This window comes from Dysidea avara, chromosome 1, assembly GCF_963678975.1.
Source record: "Dysidea avara chromosome 1, odDysAvar1.4, whole genome shotgun sequence".
NCBI lineage: Eukaryota > Metazoa > Porifera > Demospongiae > Dictyoceratida > Dysideidae > Dysidea > Dysidea avara.
Window position 1 is genome coordinate 26,245,280 of NC_089272.1, and position 20,874 is coordinate 26,266,153.

The 20,874-nt window shown below is 41.8% G+C and overlaps 1 protein-coding gene across 1 annotated transcript; it reads left to right on the forward strand.

Moving 5' to 3' along the window:
- Positions 1-274: 274 nt before the first annotated feature.
- Positions 275-5,619, forward strand: LOC136240040 (uncharacterized). Its single transcript, XM_066030886.1, has 2 exons — positions 275-491; positions 542-5,619. The coding sequence occupies exon 2, from the start codon at positions 595-597 to the stop codon at positions 5,617-5,619; it is 5,025 nt and encodes a 1,674-aa protein (XP_065886958.1). The 5' UTR covers positions 275-491; positions 542-594.
- Positions 5,620-20,874: the final 15,255 nt, after the last annotated feature.

The window sequence follows — 20,874 nt, forward strand, 5'->3', positions numbered from 1 at the left end:
AGTTTGTTTGTACTGTATACTAATAAAGCTTCCTCTTGCAAAATTCTTGATGCAATTGCTATCTGCAAAGCAGTTATTATATTATTATTACAGCATATATTCACAAACCTCAATCAATGAGTATAATCGTACATAAATTATCAGTAGCTATAATAGCAGTTAACTGGGCTTTAGACTATGCATGGTCCATACATTATACAGTAGGTGTGTGATGTGTGTTCCATGCATGCTTGTTAGCTGATACTTTAGTACAAACCAACAGGGATTGTGTCGTGGAGGAGGAACTGTAGAACCTTTACATACACCTATTATGTAACACTATTACTATGTTGCACGTATGCGGTTCACGTGATAAGAATCAGGTTCGATTGTGGCATTAACACGAGGTGCTTGGCTTCACGACCAGTCTTGAATCCTCCCCTATTCCGCCAATCGTTAGTGGAACCTCGGCGTACTACAATTCTACCAACACATTTTTGGTGCTGTGACAGGTACGTCGGCTATATTGTCATACCCCGCTACATTTTTGGTGCTGTGACAGGTACGTCGGCTATATTGTCATACCCCGCTACATTTATGGTGCTGTGGTAACCAATGGCGGAAATAAAGAGACTGATCTCGTCTAGACGAGGATTCCGAGCGCATCTTACGAAGTTACTACAGAGTTTGACTGAGACTCTAACTAATGCGTCACAACCGCTCACTGAGGATAACATCGCCAGTTTGAAGGACCTCCACGAACAACTCCAGCGGAAACAAGAATTGATTTCAGGGCTAGACGCCAAGATACTGGAAGCCACCACAAACGATGAGGAGATAGAAGCAGAAGTATTACAGACTGAAGAAGTAAACTCCTCCATATCCTCAGCTAAGGTGAAAATCACTGAACGCCTTAGGTCAGTATCCACAACTACAGAAGGGCACACATCCCTTTACCATACATCACCTCCTCCTGCTGCGGTACCACAAGTAACTCGATTACCCAAATTAGAGCTACCACAGTTTGCTGGCAACCCCCTTCATTGGCACTCCTTCTGGGACTGCTTCGAGGCGGCAATCCACAACAACACTTCTTTGACCAGGGTGCAGAAACTTAGTTATCTTCGCGCACAGCTCCGTGGAGATGCTGCCCGTGTCATCGCTGGCTTCCAGTTGACAAACGATAGCTACACTGATTCAGTTACCTTGTTGAAGGAACGGTTTGGTCAGACCTACACACAAGTTGACGCCCACATGCAAGCTTTGATTGACACTCCTGCCCCAAGCAACACAGTCTCCAGCTTGCGAGAATTCTATGATTCTACTGAGGCACACATCCGTAGCCTGGCAACACTTGGGAAACCAGAGGACTCGTATGGCACTTTACTCATACCCATTCTCTTAGTGGGAAAACTGCCGTCCCAAACCAAGAAGAATTTAATCAGATCACATGGCAGGAAGGAGTGGTCCATTACAGAATTACAAGCAGCTATTCTCAATGAACTGTACATTCTTGAGATGGGATCAGCAGAACCACGCAGTTCCCCACCCCCACCTACTGCTTCATTTCTTGCAGGTACTAAGAAGTCCACAACTACTAAAGGCAAACCGCGGTGCCCATTCTGTGCAGGGTCACACATTCCTTCACTTTGTGAGTCATTCAAGGATCCAAAGCAACGCTGTGATATAGTACAACAGAACAAACTTTGTTTTAATTGCCTAGGACACCATAGGGTGTCTCAGTGTAACTCTAGACATCGCTGCCACAACTGCCAGCGTAAACATCATACCAGCCTATGTACTTCTAGGCAAGACAACCCTGCAGACCAATCTGGCCACTCTGCAAGCACCGCACAGCAGAACACCACCCTACCTAGTCAGTCTGCCATTGCTACCATTACACACTCAACGGACACTGCCTCCCTGTCAATGACCATCCCATCACCACAAAACAGTGTATGCCTTCTGAAAACAGCTGTGGCAACTGTCACAAATGGAAGCAACCTGACCAAGGCTAACCTGCTGTTTGATGAAGGTTCTCAGCAGTCATTCATCACTCAAGAGCTAGCTAAGACCCTTGCTCTACAACCATTCTGTAAAGAAGACATCACAGTTTCATCATTCGGCGCACAGTGTCAAGTGAATCGTGAGGTGAATGTTGCTGTTATCAGTGTGCTTACCATGTCCGGCCAAGCCATACCACTCACTGTACTTGTAGTACCTTGTATTGCAACACCTATACAGAACACAGTGACCTCCAGTGTTACTCGACTTCCACACCTCCGGAATCTCCCTCTGGCCCATCCACTGACCACTGACAAGGAATTTGACATCTCTATTTTAGTAGGGGCTGACCACTACTGGGACATTGTCGGAGACCGTGTTATAAGAGGTGATGGACCAACTGCAGTTGAATCAAAGCTGGGTTACCTGCTATCTGGACCGGCTCCATTAACAACCGGACAATTTTTCACCAGTATCAACAGCGTCATGATGTTGACCACCCCCCCAAGTGAGTTCAACTTGGAGCGGTTTTGGGATCTAGAATCTGTGGGAGTAATCCCCACTGATGACAGTCTAGGAGACAATGTGCTGAACCACTATCTAACTTCGTGTGTTCAACGAGATCAGGGCGGAGCATATGTTGCCAGATTCCCCTGGAAACCAGACCACCCTGCACTTCCAACCAATGTAACTGTAGCCAAGCAGAGAACCCGCCAGCTAGTCAAGCGTTTATCCAAAAATCCTGATCTACTGACGACGTATCACCAAATCATAAGTGAGCAGGAGACTAGGGGCTTCATTGAACGTGTGGACAACCACTCCACATCACACTCTGGAGTACACTACATCCCACACCATGCTGTAGAAAAGGATTCTACAACAACGCCGATACGAATTGTCTTTGACTGCAGTTGCCGTGAATCTGCCAACAGCCCCTGTCTTAATGATTGTCTGATAATAGGTTCAACATGTGATAATGATTTATGTGCAATTCTGATTCGTTTTAGATCACATTGTTTTGGAATATCTACTGATATTGAGAAGGCCTTCCTTCACATACGGCTACATCCTGATGATAGGAACTATACCCGCTTTTTTTGGTTATCTGATCCAACAGATCCCTCAAGTCAATTTTGTGTGTACCGTTTCAAGGTAGTGCCCTTTGGAGCCACCAGCTCGCCATTCATGCTCAATGCAGTGCTTCAGTATCACCTCAGACAATACAGCACACCCGTATCACTTGATATGTGCTCCAACCTTTACGTCGACAACATCATTACTGGCTGTGATGTGGAGCAAGATGTGGTGAACTATTACCGAGAAGCAAGAGCCATCATGTGTGATGCCAGACTGAATCTCCGCAGCTGGTCCTCCAATAGTGTTGCACTGACCACAATAGCCACCAAGGATAACACTGCTGAGAAAGCCGTATCAGTTAATATCTTGGGACTTCGTTGGATCCCTGGGTCAGACAAGCTCCACCTGGCTGCTAAACCATCCATTCTAACTAATGACCACCTTGTGACCAAGCGGGAAGTTTTACAAGATCTCTCTAAAGTATTCGACCCCTTGGGATTTGTGGCACCAGTAGTAATTCGTGCCAAGATGCTGATGCAGACACTGTGGCAACTTAAGGTCACATGGGATGAGCCACTACAAGAGAACATCCAAGCCCAATGGAAGGACATTGCTGGTGATCTTAAGACTGCAACAGCTTTCTCAGTAAGTAGATGTTACTTTATTGCACGCATGACATGTCCAGTTGTGCACTGTTTTGTTGATGCAAGCAAACATGCATATGGTGCAGTAGTATTCCTCACCCAGAGCAATGAAGTGTCATTTGTAGCAGCAAAGACCCGTGTGGCACCCTTGAAGACACTCACCATCCCACGCTTAGAACTCATGGCAGCTCTGGTTGGCACTCGTCTGACACACTTTGTGATTGAGGCAATTCCTGTCTCTAATTCATTAGTTTTTATGTGGTCCGATAGTCAGATTGTGCTCCACTGGATCAAGAGCCAGAAGCCTCTTCCGGTGTTCATACGGAACCGTACCACAGAAATTAATTCCTTATTACCAAGTGCCAATTGGAATTACTGCCCTACTGCCGATAACCCGGCTGATCTTCTCTCAAGGGGTACCACTACCAAACTGCTTATGTCATCACACCTATGGCAACATGGCCCCAAGTGGCTCACAACACCAGACTATTGGCCATCTCTTCAACCACCACATTTGCCACCAATGGTTTTGGCAGCAGCAGTGGCAACAGAGTTTGTGCCCATGAAGCAGGCACCACCAGATCTTGGGCTACACTGTGCCATCTCTATTGATCGCCATTGTTCTCTTACCAAGTTACTGTCAGTCACTGCGTATGTCTACCGTTTTATAGATAATCTCAGAACACAACCGCAGCAGAGGTTGAGTGGACCAGTCAATGCAGAGGAACTTCAACGGGTGAGCCTCAGGTGGATTAAGGATGCACAACAGTCCATCTACTGGAAGGAGATCAACAACCTCCAGATGACAACAAAGCAGCCTAAAACAGCTAGACTGTCACTTGTTCGACAATTACGGCTGTTCCTAGACTCAGATGGACTGCTACGCTGTGGTGGACGCATCCACAATGCTCCCGTTAGTGAGACTGCCAAGTTTCCTTTCCTGTTACCCCCAAAACATCCATTGTCAAGGCTGATCATCCTAGACATACACATCAAGCTATGTCACTCAGGCACCAATGCAACTCTAACTGGTTTACATCAATCCTTCTGGATTCCTGCTGCACGCCAGTATGTCAAGTCCATCCTACATCACTGTGTCACATGCCACAAAATGAATGGAAGACCATATGCTGCACCTGACCCCCCTCCTTTGCCTCAAATGAGAACACAGGACGTCCACCCATTCACATTTACAGGAGTGGATTTCACTGGGGCCCTGTATGTACAACAAGGCAAGGAGGAGGTCAAGGTATATCTGTGTCTCTTCACTTGTGCCACTACACGTGCCGTCCACCTGGAGATAGTCCAGGACTTGACAGCTGATACGTTCTTGATGGCTTTTCGTAAGTTTGCAGGAAGAAGATCACTACCAACAATCATGATGTCAGACAATGGTTCAACCTACCTATCAGCGGCATCAGAGCTACGTTCCCTAATGGAGTCACCAACAGTCAAGGAGGAACTTGGTAGAAGAAGTGTTTCATGGCGATTCATACCGAAGAGGGCCCCCTGGTTTGGGGGGTTCTGGGAACGATTGATTGGCCTATCCAAGTCTGCAATAAAGAAGGTTCTAGGAAGGAGGCATGTCTCACTGCTAACCTTAGAGACTATTACTGTAGAAGTAGAGGCTACACTCAATGACAGGCCACTCACGTTCGTTTCTTCTGAATTAGGTGATCCAGAACCCTTGACGCCTGCTCACCTTCTACACGGCCGCAGAATCACTTTCCTACCACATCAGTTGGTGGAGATGGATGAACTTATAGACCCAAGCTACAGAGAGACTAGTCAACTTCAGAAGAAAGCCAAGGTCCAGGCAGCCATACTGAGAGATTTTCGCAAGAGGTGGTGTCATGAGTACTTAACAGCATTAAGGGAGTACCACAGGGCATCTGGGAACAACAACAGAGTATAAGAGAAGGTGATGTAGTCGTTGTTCATGATGACACCCCTCGAGCAACTTGGAGAATGGCTGTAGTGACGGATTTGATTGCTGGAAGAGATGGGCTGATACGAGCTGCTGTAATACGCACTGCTAATGGGAATACAACTAGACCAATAACTAAGCTGTACCCATTAGAACTCAATGCAACAGAAGAGAAGGAACTAGGGGTGGAGAAGAGTCTTACTGCTACTACCGATTCAGATAACATTACTCCTGATCCAGACAACTCTGGGAGTGAGCACAGTCGCCCACAGCGAGCTTCTGCAAGGAAGGCCACAGATCAAGTGAAGGAATGGGTCAGACTTCTTTTTGCCCCCCCCCCGGAGGATGTCGTGGAGGAGGAACTGTAGAACCTTTACATACACCTATTATGTAACACTATTAGTATGTTGCACGTATGCGGTTCACGTGATAAGAATCAGGTTCGATTGTGGCATTAACACGAGGTGCTTGGCTTCACGACCAGTCTTGAATCCTCCCCTATTCCGCCAATCGTTAGTGGAACCTCGGCGTACTACAATTCTACCAACACATTTTTGGTGCTGTGACAGGTACGTCGGCTATATTGTCATACCCCGCTACACCTATGTCACAATTACGCGATTGATTTTTATGAATTAAAAACTATTAGTTTTCACGCCTACCAGGCAAACCGCTTAGAGCAGTGAGCTGAAAATCGGTGTGTAGCTGGAATAATTATCACAGAAAGTTCTTGCAGTAGTACAGAAGAATCGGATTACAAACCACTGTGTTATGATTCAAAAGCCAACTACGTGTAGCATATGCGAGATCGAGATATTCTAATAGAACAGTCACCCTAATAGAGCATTCAGCTACTTTTATAACTTACTCCATTATAGAATTATATGACATTGCAAGTTATTCTGTAGGGAGTTCAGCAACAAACAGTTAATCTTATAGACAATTCAGCTACAAGCAAGTCACCCTGTAGAGAGTTCAGCTACAAATATGTTGCTGTAGAGATTCAAAACATTATAAGTCACACTGAAGAGAATTCAGCTATAAACAAGTCATCTTGTAAGAGTTCAGCTACAACAAGTCACTCTGTAGAGAATTCAGCTACAAACAAGTCACTGCGTAAAGGGTTCAGCTACAAAACAAGCTACCCAGTAGAGAGTTCATCTAGATCAGCTACAAACAAGTTACTTTAAGCAATGTTCAGCTACAAGTCAGTCACTCTGTAGAGAGTTCAGCTACAAACAAGTCACTCTGTAGTACAAACAAGTCACCGTGTAGCTGGAGAGTTCAGCAACCAATCAAAAAAACCACTCTGTAAAGAGTTCAGCTATACAAACATGTTATAACTCTATAGAGAAAGTTATAACTCTATAGAGAGATCAGCTAGAAACAATTAGTCATCCAGTAGAGAGATCAGCTACAAGACATCACCTTATAGAAAGTTTAGTTGCAAAGAAGCCACCATGTAGAGGGTTCAGCTGCAAACATATCACCCTGTAGAGAGTACAGCTATGAACAGATCACCCTGTTGAGAGATCAGCTAGAAGGATCACCTTGTAGAGAGTTCAACTACAAACAAATCACCCTGTAGATAGTTCAGCTACAAACAAGTCACCCTATAGAGAGATCAGCTAGAAGAAGTTACCTTGTACAGAGCTCAGCTACAAAGAAACCATCATATAAAGAGTTCAGCTGCAAACAAATCACCCTGTAGAAAGTTCAGCTACGAACAGATCACCCTGTAGAGAGATGAGCTAGAAGAAATCACCTTGTAGAGAGTTCAACTACAAAGAAACCACCATGTACAGAGTTCAGCTACAAACAAACCAGTATTTCCAATCTGTGTTTACAGCCGAAAGGTTGTCAGATCTGAGCTCTGCACAATCTTCTACTGCTGCCCAGTCTTTCGTTATTGATTCCATCAATTTTACATCAGATGATGTTTTTCAGGAATTAATTAACCTTGATGTCTCTAAGGCTTGTGGTCCTGACCTTATTCCTCCATTATTATTAAAGAAGGCAGCTGCTTACATCTGTGTACCTTTGTCTAAACTGTTTTATCAGTCAATGTTAACTGGAAAGCTGCCACAGGATTGGGTCACTGCTAATGTTGTTCCTGTATTTAAGAAGGGTGATCCACGTCTTTCTAGTAACTACAGACCTATTAGTCTCACATCTATTATTGTTACGGTGATGGAGAGAATTATTCGTTGTCAAATTGGATCTGCCCTTTCCAATCACTGTAGACTTAGTAAATGTCATCATGGTATTCGCCCAATCCATTCTACTATTTCCTTATTGCTGTCTGTGATTCATGGCTGGGCCCTTTGTCTTGAACGTCAGAGTACTACCCACTGTATATTCCTTGATTATGCAAAGATCTTTGACTCTGTCCCTCATGAGCATCTGCTTATTAAACTAAATGGAATAGAGATTACAGGGTCACTTCTGAATTGGTTGATGGGTTTTCTGACCAACGGGTGGTGGTGAATGGCTGCTACTCTGATTGGTTACCGGTTCTCTCGGGGGTGCCCCAAGGTTCAGTTCTTGGACTGCTACTGTTCCTCTTGTACATCAATGATTTACATGAAGTCATATCTCACTCTGAGCTTAATGTTTTGCTGATGATGTAGCACTGTATAAAGAGATTAAGTCCAGTAGTGACTGCAAGAGGATTTTAATAATGTCTATTTCTGGTCAGAACACTGGCAACTTCACCTTGGTCCACCTAAATGTGAGGCTCTGTACATCTCAAACAAGCATTCTCCAATTACTACTACTTACTCTGTGAATGATATTCCACTTCGGTGGTCCACCTCAATACGCTATTTGAGGCTTCATATTACTACTAATTTATGTTGGTCTATACATTGTAAAATTATTGCTGCTAAGGCTACCAAATGTTTGAATTATTTACGCCACACTCTGTGGGGTGCCCCTCCACAAGTTAAATCTACTGCCTATAGATGCGTTGTCCGCCCTTTGTTGGAATATGGATGTCAGCTATGGAATCCTTTTACTCAAAAGAACATTCAGCTTTTGGAAAACATCCAACGTCGTGCTGCTTGTTGGGTATGTGGTAGTAGGTGGGATCCCTCTGTGTTTTCATGGACCAAGTCATCAGATCAATGTTTGGAACAGTTGAGATGGCCATCTTTAAAATCTCGCCGTGGCTATCTTTCAGTTAATCTCCTTTATGATATTATTAACAATAAAATTGCTGTCAAATTTAGTGACTTTTGTTCTTTTATGTCCTCTAGTATGAGACGGCATTCACTTTCCATTCTCCCACTGCAGTCTACCATCAATGCCCTCCGGTATTCTTTTTTGGCAATACACCATTTATATGGAACAATATTCCTTTTGACATTTTATTGTCGTCAAATCGTACTGCTTTTCGTCATGCTGTAAAGCACTACTTTTTTGATTCTGTGTAATCTGTTAATTTGTCTTGTGTGTGCATGTGTTGTGCTCTCTTGCTTTTTGTACATGTTCTCTGTGCAGTTAGTTTTCTTTTTTTTTTGTATGCTATAGTAACTTATATGTATACGTATGTGTGTAATATTTTGGGGAAACACTCTTGTGCAGGCCTAGCCTTTTGGTGCCACCCCTTCCTATTTGGATGAATTAGACAATAAATAAATAAATCATCTGTAGAAAGTTCAGCCAGAAACAAGTTCACCCTGTAGAGGGATCAGCTAGAAACAAGTCACCCCGTAGAGAGAGCAGCTACAAAGAAACCATCCTGTAGAGAGTTCAATTATAAACAGATAACCCTATAGAGAGTTCAGCTAGAAACAAGTCACCGTGTAGAGAGATCAGCTAGAAACAAGTCATCCAGAGATCAGCTAGAAACAAGTCATCCTGTACAGAGATCAGCTAGAAACAAGTCATCCTGTACAGAGATCAGCTAGAAACAAGTCACCCTGTAGAGAGATCAGCTATTGTACAAAGAAACCATCCTGTAGAGAGTTCAATCACAAACAGAAATTCCTATAGAGAGTTCAGCTAGAAACAAGTCACCGTGTAGAGAGATCAGCTAGAAACAAGTCATCCATTGATCAGCTAGAAACAAGTCACCCTGTAGAGAGATCAGCTGGAAACAAGTCACCCTGTAGAGAGATCAGTTACAAAGAAACCATCCTGTAGAGAGTTCGATAACAAACAGATAACCCTATAGAGAGTTCAACTAGAAACAAGTCACCGTGTAGAGAGATTAGCTAGAAACAAGTCACCCTGTAGAGAGATCAGCTACAAAGAAACCATCCTGTAGAGAGTTCAGCTACAATCAAGTTACACTATAGACAGATCAGCTAGAAACAAATCATCTTGTAGAGAGTTCAGTTGCAAACAAATCACCCTTTAGAGAATTCAGCCACCCTGTAGAGAGTTCAGCTTGAACAAGTCACCCTGTAGAGAGTTCAGCTACAAAGAAATCACAATGTAGAGAGTTCAGCTGCAAACAAATCACCAGTGTTGGGCAAGTTACTTTGTAAAAGTAACTAGTTACATATTACATATTACTTGCAACAGAACTATTTAGTTACAGTTACATATTACCCATAAAATAAAGTAACTGTAATAATATTACATATTATATTACTTTGTGACCACAGCCTTAAGCTGTCACGTGTGAAACTACCACCTTATCACGTGACATGATTGCGTTGTTGGACAATGTGCAAACCTTGGTTATAAGTAAGAAGCTAGTGAATAAGCTTCATTCAGTAGGCCTCGTTACTTCGTTGTGGTTAGGCGTTACTCAGAGGATTACTAACGAGATTAGTAACTTCGTTACTTTTAATAATAATATTACGTCATATTAGACTCGTTACAGTAATTATATTACTTAGGTAATGCGTTACGTTTGTAAGTAAAGTATCTTGCGTTATATTACCTGTTTTCATAGCGTATTTCGTTATATTACTTTGTTACCACAAAAGTAATAATATTACGTAACGTGTTACATAAGTAGCGCGTTACTCCCAACACTGCAAATCACCCTGTAGAGAGTTCAGCTAGAAACAAATCATCCTGTAGAGAGTTCAGCTAGAAACAAATCACCCTGAAAAGAGTTCAGCTACAAACAATGAGAGTTTCAGCTACATGCAGTTCAGTTATATAAGAAGTCATCTTATTAACTACAGTATGTGATAATCATCATTCAATGTTAAATTTTTCAAATATTTCATCAGACAAAAGCTATACACACAATTACTTCCTTTTTCCCACAATTCCTTACAAGTTAAAAAGAAGCATCAAAGCCATATGGCCAACTTTGTGGCTTGCAACGCAAAAAGAAGTGATATCTAAACCAAAACAGCCAAGCTGTAAAAAAAAAGTGCGGCCCCCAAGGTGAAAAAAGATGTGAAATCCAAGGTGGTGGCCAAGAAATGGCTGTGATGGTAGGTTAATCGCAAAATTTTAATTACGACAATTCAGGTGAATTTGGTGCTGAATCCTAGTGGAGGAGGCAACACAAATTCACCTGACTTGTCATAATTAAATTTTTTGCCATTAACCTACCATCACAGCCATTTCTTGGCCGCCACCTTGGATTTCACATCTTTTTTCACCTTGGAGGCCGCACTCTTTTTTTACAGCTTGGCTGTTTTGGTTTAGATAGGCTTTACTGTCAATAAACAAACCTTCTATAATGATCATAGCTACTAAAATACTTTTGACTGTCCACTTGCATAATACACCTGTACATGGCTAAAATGTTTGGCCTGAAAAACTGTTATAGACAATTTCCCCTGTCTGAAGCTCTTTCACCGTCATTAGAACAGTGTTCACTTTGATGTCTAGTATGTGGCACCTCATAAATAAAGAAACCTCCTAACATTGGTAAGACACCTAAGACCACACAATGAGACAAGTATGCACTTCACTATGTGTCATGTAGTTTTATTTCCACAAGTCTAGATTAGTTTAGCCACAATTTGAACCTCTCGGGTAACCAATGAACTACAGTACAATATTTGTCAACTTAACCGTACAATATAAAAATCTGTAACATAAAATTACGTGAAAATGACATTGTCTATTAAACATGGCGTTTTCCACCTACTTTAAATTACGAAGATCTTTGTATTGTCAGATTACATGTTCAGGTTCGTAATATAATACAACAGAAAAACCCTGTTTTTTGTTTAAATGTAACTCCATATAATAATCAGTTAAGCACTTGCTTTGGGTGGATTTTTAATCAGCATGTGTTGACACGTAGAATTCTACCAAGTTTAGCGAATCAGGTTGAAGGTGACAGCTTGTTTTGGGGGATTTCCTATCTGAGTAATTATATTCTCAAATAGAAAATTGTATGGAGGGCACATACTGTTATAATCAATAGTAAATAAAAGTTTACTGTGGTACGTAGCATTAGGACATTACTTCAGGTGGCATTGTATAGAGATATGGGTGATAACGCTTGCGTTTTAATTGCGTTTATTGTATTATGCACCTATAAATGTCATGCCCAACCCCCACCCCCAAAAGGATGGGGCAATACAGGGGAGTTAACAAAATCTAGTGTCAAATTTCCCAGTACTGGGGCTAAGAAGCTTGTCAGAATTCCCCTATGTCCCCATCTTGAAAGTTTCTATAGAGAATTTGGTATTTTGGTTTAGCAAACTGCCGCCATCAAAAGCCCCAGGTGGGGCAAGATGTAGATGTCAAATCCCCAGTAGGTGTATGGGAGTGGGGGGTGGTGCTTGATTGGTGCATTAGTATAAAATACATGGTACGAAAATAAGAAATGATGGCTGTCAACAAGGTATTTAAACCAACCAGTTTGACTAAAGCTAAGACTACTAAAATGACATGGAGTTGATTTTAGGCAGTAAAACTTGGTATACAATTTTATTTGCACCAGTTCATTTATGATTCCTAATAACAATTAGACTATGGTACGCATAGTGTGCTTTGAAGTTTGGTCGTTAATGAGGTATTTAAAATCCAATAGATGCCTGGGGTAGGTATCTAAACTGGTTAGATACCCGTGACAAAAGTACTTGTCACGTACGCCACGTGTTTTGCTGAATTCCAGTCACTACAGCCATCAGAAATCATTGCTAGAGTGCGAAGAAAACATCGCTGGATAATAGAGATGATTGTATTCATCTAGGAAGCCTACCAGTGAGTTGTTTTAACACTAATTCGATCACCTTTATAATTACTTAAAATATGTGTCAAGTAACTTCTTAATCACTGTTTCGTATTTTGTTGTGTACTGTTTAGTTTGTAGTGTACTGTAGGTATATGTATGCTTGTTTTTGTAGGCGGACACCTTGTACAGGCTTTGCCTTTTGTGTATGCCTTCCTTTTTGGTAAATTGATAATAATAATAATTAATAGGAAACCGCCATTATTGGTAGTGACCAGAGCCGTACGAGCCGGCATAGCTAGTCTAAATTGGTTATCGCCCAAATCCACGGTATCTTCGCTATTTTAGAGACCTTCGGAATGGCACATAATCACCTCAGGCTTCGCCCTCGGTGATTATTGTGCCATTCCTCAGGTCTCTAAAATAGCGAAGATACCTTGATTTGTGCGATAACCTAGCTACACGTTTTGTTGCAGCTCGCGGGTTGGTACTTTAATACAATAATCATTATATATATGACTCACTTGAGTCGACTTGATTCTCAGCTGATGTGGAAACTTGCACTACATAAGCTTCACTGTACATGTTTACCGTACATAGTAGTAGCAGCAACACGGGCGCCATTAGTTTTCAGCAAGCTCCACGCGGGTCAGTGAGACAAATTCGTCACTTCTCGAAACTCTTCTCAACGCTGATACTGTGATACCATCTAAGCTCAAACGTAAAGGTCAGTATTTCCAAGGTATTTTCCCAAATAGGGTTCACTGACGGTGTGCTCTATTTTGGCACTGAGAGAACCCGTGAATACGCTCTCAGCAGTGGCCACAGTCAGTGGCCACAGTAATTACCTCCCACACACATGCATAGCTGTCAACATCGTTAGTATCGTTACCACAAATTAATGTTTAGACTACTAAACGTGCAATCAATCAAACAACTCAGTCTTACGTTTAACCCTCTCAGGTTCCTGCGTGCTATAAATTTGTGCTTAGCCTTAGCTAATTCTCTAAAGTGGTAGAAATCTCAGTGGCCCCGCCGCGCTCGGGGCCACTGAGATTTCGTAACATTATTCCGTCCTTGTCTCGCAGTTTAGCTTATCTCGGGCCCACTTTAAGCACACGTGAGTCATTCTTATCTTGGGCTCTATACTTTAAGGGTAAGTTGCGGTTAAGCGAAAAAACCGTTCGCTTTTTGATAAAAGCACCAAACATGGTATATGAAGCCATAGATGTACAATACATTACTTCTATATTGGATCATACCTGTACTTTTAACGCTGAAACATTGGCTCCATTAGAAATGTTTAAAAACAGGTTATTTTACCACATTTTGAAAGATTTTCTGATTACACCTGTGAATTCATGCTGTTTAAGCAAAAACAAAGATTTAAATGCACTTGTGTGGTTTCCTCACCTTATAACCGAGTTTAAAAGTTTCAAAACGTGCCCTAAGGCAATGATTTTGATGTGGCACCGTGTCTCAGATGATTTATTATACCTTACTTAACTTTCACAGAAAATTTGTGCATATAGTGAACAATTTCATCAAAATTTGTTGCTTAGCTACTCACTAATATATATTGCTTTATTACAGGGCAGCTCCTCGGCAGCTCCAGAAGGAGGTTTCTGTGGTTTCCAGAAACTGGTCAAGAGTAATCGAGATACCCAAATAGAGCAGTCACCCACACAAGCATTATAAAGATATAGCTAGTGTAATGTAACTGAACTATTATATTTATGTATTTATTTGTCTGTACCGTACCCACAAGCTGTAATTATAACGAATGTACGTGTGTCTGTAATTGATTCCAATTAACGCTTGTAGTGTGTGTATGAGTGTGTTAATCCGTGCCGAGTATACTTCTGTTACACCATAGATACTATAGCCTTACCTGTAAGGCTATAGTATCTATGGTTACACTGGTAGCAGAGGATGACTAGTAAGCACGCATATCAAAACATATTTGTCAAATCAAGCATTTTCAGGTGGTCAACATTAAAAGTTTTCAAAACACTGTGTTAAACCTTGAAAATTAAGAATTATGCATTAAATAGATCTAATATCTGTTTAATATCTTTTTTGAAACCTCAACTTGGTAATACAGGCTGATCATAAAATCTCATCATTCCTTGTCATTTGCTGTCCAACACAAAATAGCTACATGTATTTTACACTACACACAAAAACACTAATTTACAACCGTTGCTGTCAGACCTTCAGTGCTGGTCACTGTAAAGCATTAATAATAAATACTTTAGGTTTAAGGAAGAAAATCCATCCCTCCTGGAGGAAGACTGGGTGTGGCCCCGACTAGACATTGGGTGACCTGCAGTTCGAATCCTGGGTTTGGAGGGATTTTTTTCCTTACTTTGGCCCCTTTTCTGTTACACCTTATTTCAGTTAGTAAGTCAAGTCACTAAGTCAAGTCACTAGGTCTAAGTCCTTGTAGGTTAGGTAATCCTAAGGCTGCAGCATATGTTGCTGTCAGACCTTCAGTGCTGGTCACTGTAAAGCACTAATAATAATAATAATAACCTTTAACTCACAAAATTTCTATAGCACACCATACAATAAAAGAAAGCCCTTGAATTTCTCTATCCAATTCCGACCGTACAAATGGGAAAATGTTGCCATAGCGACAGTTATTTACTGCTGATGATGACATAATACGCGCTCCATACATTAACCTATTGGAAAATTTAATGATCTCGGTGGGAAAATCCCAATTTACAAGTTGTTATCCTCTACCAAATTCGCTGAGTTTGGTATCATTCTACGCAGCGAAGGATGCTTAATAAGACTCCGACCGTACAAATTGTTAAACAGGTTAGTTTAAAGAAATATGTTTAAAAACACGTGTTTTTACGGGCATTCTGAACACGTAGATTTTGGGGTACAAGGCTCCTTTTTAGCTTCCCCTTCGCTACTACACAAAGACCTTACACATGAATCGAATCGCATTTCAACAAGGAATCTGATAAACCAAACTTCGTGTCTGTCAACCAAAGTACGCGGAAGTTATGGCGCCTTGTTTAGAAGACGGTGTTATTTTATACGAAACGGGCGTAACCCATTCGGAAATCCGGAATATCTTACACAAGTTTTGATATGGTTAGTATACCGAAGTCTATTACTGATGGTGATGTTCAAGAGTGGTTCCAGCGTTTTGAAAATTATGCCGCTGCGAATGTTGCAACAAAATTGTTGAAACTGCCCACGTTAACTGGCGGTATGGTTGAAATTATCTACGGAGAGTACGGCAGACTATGCCGCCACAGCGACTCGGAAGAAAAGTCTGATCAGCAAGATGGCGCCTACAGAATTCGTCTCGTTAGAAGAACTTCACTCTCGCAAGCTTCGCCCCGGAGAAGCCGTCGCTCCTTACCTTCATGACCTTAATCGACTGCTAAAGCAAGCAATGCCGGAGTTGGCAGCAGCAGCGGCCAAGCCATTATTATTACACCAGTTCCTGGCGGGTTTACCTGGACCCATTAGTAGACAGCTGCGCGCTGTCGGTGTGGCAGATGGCCTTGATTTGTTTGATTTGATTTTTAAATTAGCCTCAAGTCAGTCGGCAATGCCGTTCTTCCCTGACTGAGGAGGAAACACAAAAATAGCGTACATATACACATATAAATTACAACTGCACACACACAAAGACTGAACAAAAAAGTACAACACACACATAGCACATACAAAACAATTAAGCAAACAATTTACAAACACAAAAATCATCAACAAATTTTACACAAATAAGAAAATAAATTGTCCTGAAAAGTTGGAGATGTTAACATGTCGTGAGGAACTGCATTCCACCAGTGGGCAGCTTGAGATCTAAAATGCTTTTGAGTAAAAGAAAGTCTACATCTTGGTGGCTGTGCAAATAGCTGTGTAGTATGAGTAGCGTATTGATGTTGACGTCCAAATGATATTGGTGGAACTAATGGTATATGTTTTGGTTGAAAGTACTGATGGTGCATTGCACAGAGTGTGCGATATTGTATCATACTGCCTATTGGCAGCCAGCGTAAAGTGTGAAAATGATGGGATATATGGTCATACTTACGAAGACCCAAACATGCTGCGCGCCATTGTTAAAAGAGCAAAGCTTTTGATGGCAATTAATGAAGAAGAGAAATCTACAGCAGCAGTATCCACTCGTGCAACAGAATTTGACGAACTGGGAAGTCAAATGCAACAGCTGACAGAACAGGTGGCTGCACTTGCCACAAAATCAAAGAGTGGAAGTACACAACATTGTTATTACTGCAAGCAGCCAGGGCACACTCAGCATTATTGTCCAGTAAGAAGAGCTAATCAAAGATGCTATACTTGCGGTAGACCAGGACATTTGGCAAGAGATTGCTGACAGGGAAACGATTAGGGGATGTCTGTATGGGGCAGCAGATGTCCCCCTCGCACTTAAGCCCTATGAACACTGTTGTTATAGCTACTGTAAAGACACATGCATCTAGTATAGTAGGGAAGGTTGGTGGAATCAATAGCGAAATTTTACTCGATTCAGGTTCATCTGTGTCTGTTTTGTCAGGCCCTCGTGCAGAAATTGCCAGCCATTGAGTCTAGACCATTACCACAAGTATTACTTCAGACTGCTTCAGGTGATACTAAGTCAATTGTTGATTGTGTCAGTGCTGTGATATGGCTTCCTGGTATGAAACAGGATATTGTACATACATTCATTGTTGTCAAAGATCTCATTGCTCCAGCTATTGTAGGTGTTGACTTTTCAACAGCACAAGTGAACTGTCGATTTTTCAAAAGGAACTATCCAGATCTTCTCAACACCCACTACTGTTCTGACAGATGACCTGCAACATATTTGGCAAGCTGCAGTTAAACACAAGCCACTTGTATACCATGTAGCAGCTACACAAGATGCTTTGGATGTCACCACAGACTCTGTTATTCCAGATTATGGAGCTCCAAAACAGTTTGATCTTCCCTATTGCCAAACAGCTGAGTTTTCTGGTGTTATTTCAGAATACCAAGATCTTTTCTCTACAACTCCTGGTCATACCCCACCACATTCCTACCCAGGGTCCTCCTATCTGTGTACCTCCCAGGCAAGTACCAGCCCATTACGGAAAGACAAATCCAACAAATGCTTAAACAGGGAGTTATCACTGAGAGCAGCAGCCCCTGGATGGCCCCAGCTGTCTTCGTTCCTAAAAAGTCTGGTGAATTGCATATTTGTATTGACTACTGCCAACTTAATAAGCAAACAGTAAAAGATGCATATCCCTTACCTCTTCCAGATGAAGTGCAGGATAAACTAGCAGGGTGCACAGTATTTAGGACCTTGAATTTGCATAGTGGATATTGGCAGCTACCAGTGGCTCCTCACGATCAGCATTCTGTCCTAGTCCAGGCATGGGTCTATATCAATTCTGCCGTATGCCTTTGGTCTCACAGGTGCCCCAGGGTCCTTCCAATGTTTAATGGACTCAGTACCAAGAGGAGTACCTTTCGTCATGACATCCCTCGATGATTTACTAATTTACTCCCCAACACCACAAGCCCATCAACAACATTTATGTCAAGTTTTTCAACGTCTTCGAGATGCTGGCTTGACCCTACGTGGAAAAAAATGTCACATAGGCTTACCACAAGTCTCTTATTTGGGTCACATTTTTGATGGCAGTGGTATGCATCCTGACCCCAGCAAAGTTGACAGTATCCATCAATGGCCACCACCTTCTAATGTTACAGAACTAAAACAATTCCTCAGCCTTACATCCTATTACCACCGATATATCAAAGGCTTCGCCGACATTGCAGCACCTCTTCACAATTTTACCAAAAGTCAATCTCTTTTTCATGGACTGAGGACTGCAATAAAGCCTTTTCAGTGCTGAAGTCTATGCTTATTCAAGTACCAATATTGGCATTTCCAGATTTCACCAATACTGCAGCTCCCTTCTTGTTGCAAACTGATGCCAGTGCTGTAGGCCTTGGTGCCATTTTAGAACAAGATGGCCATGTTATAGCCTATGACAGCTGCACATTGAACAGTGCTGAACAGCAGTATAGCACAATACAGAAAGAATATCTTGCAGCAGTTTTTGCTTTAAAACAGTTTTGGCATTACTTGCTTGGCCGCTCCTTTCAACTGCTCACAGATCATGCTCCCCTTCAATGGCTTTTGGCTCAAAACGTGGAAGGGTTATTTTGTCACTGGGCATTAGCCATACAGGAATGTAGTTTTCAAATAGTTTATCGTAAAGACAGTCTCAATGTGAATGCTGATGCTTTGTCACACTCTCCTATTCATAGTTCATCACAAACAGTAGCAATGACTTCTGTTCAACAACTTACCATTCGAATGAAAGATGCTCAACAGTCAGATCCTGTGTTTCAACAAATCTACCAAACATTATTGTCATCACCAGATAAGCCACCACATGACCCTGCATGGAGACAATCACCACTACGAAGGTATGCTCAATTGTGGCACTAATTGTGTATTGTTGATAATGTCATTTGTCATACTTGCTATCCCAGTCCAGCTTCAGATAGTGTCACTGTACCATTAGTACCACCTACCTTACATTCAGAGTTTTTACAAGAGGCACATGATATTCCCAGTGCAGGTCACCAAGGGTACCTCAAAACCTTAAGCTGTTTGCAACAACAGGCGTATTGGGCTGGTAAGGCTGGTAATGTACAACAATACTGTCAACAATGTAATACATGTCAAGCGTCCAAGTTACCATCTCCTATTCAGGCACCACTTCACAATGTTCCTATTGGCAACCCATGGGAGATGCTAGCTGTAGACATTTTGGAAGTGCCAATTTCTTGTAAGAATCACCACTACTTACTGGTTATCATGGACTACTTTACTAAATGGGTTGATGCCGTTCCACTTCGTGATCAGACAGCAGTTTCAATCAGTGATGCTATCATCAAGTTATGCAGTAACTTTGGGATTCCAACAGTCATACACTGATCAAGGTAGAAACTTTGAAAGTTGTCTTTTTTCACAAGTGCTGCAAGCTTTTGGCATCCAGATGTCAAGAACCACGGCCTACCATCCCCAAGGAGATGAAATGGTTGAACGCTTTAACCGTTTTGTATTGCAAATGCTAAGATGTTACGTGGATCAAGAAGATGACTGGGAGCGTTACTTACCATTGGTACTGTATGCATATAGAACGGCACAGCACTCTTCAACAGGCGTATCTCCATTCCAACTAATGTTTGGACATCAGCCACAACCTTCACCATTTAAACCACCAACTGCCTTTGATCCAAACACTTACACGGCAGAACTACAAGCTAAGTCGGCACACTTACAAGATTTAGTTCATACAAATTTGGCGTCTGCTGCACAGAAACAAATGTTTCACTACAGTAAACATTCCAAAACTAGATCATTTCAACCAGGAGATCCAGCTTGGCTGTCCATCCCAACAGGTGGTAAATTGCAACCTAGATGGGAAGGCAGGTGGACTGTTGTGGAACTTAAGACTCCCATAAATCTGAAGATTACAAATAGGACAAAGACTAAAGTAGTACACACTAACTGGGATCAGCACAGAAGTATACCACAGCCTGATAACACACATTACCAACACATGGACACTCTTCATCAAACTGGTCTCCCCCCCTCCCCCAAATTTCACATCATGTCATAGAGTCTGCTTATGAATCACGTTATCCGCAACGCAGCAGAAGACCACCAGACTGGTTCGACATTAGTAACTTACCAAGCTTGGGACAAGCTTTTTAGAAGGGAGGACGATTGTAATGTAACTGAACTATTATATTTATGTATTTATTTGTCTGTACTCACAAGCTGTATCTATAACAAATGCACGTGTGTCTGTAATTGATTCCAATTAACACTTGTAGTGTGTGTATGAGTTTGTTAATCCAGACTTCTATTACACTAGCTAATAAACTGCTGAATTCACTTAAATCCAGCTTCAGAAAATCTAACTTACAAAAACATTGGGAAGGATGTCCCCTACATCTCTTACATGCTAGTGTGCTTCTCACTATGGCACAAGTGCATGCCTTCCTAATGATATTTGTTACACTGCTATGTACATGTAGCTAGGCCCTGTCATTGCAAAAAGTTGGGTTGCAGTAAAACTCCTGGAGCAGCACATAATACA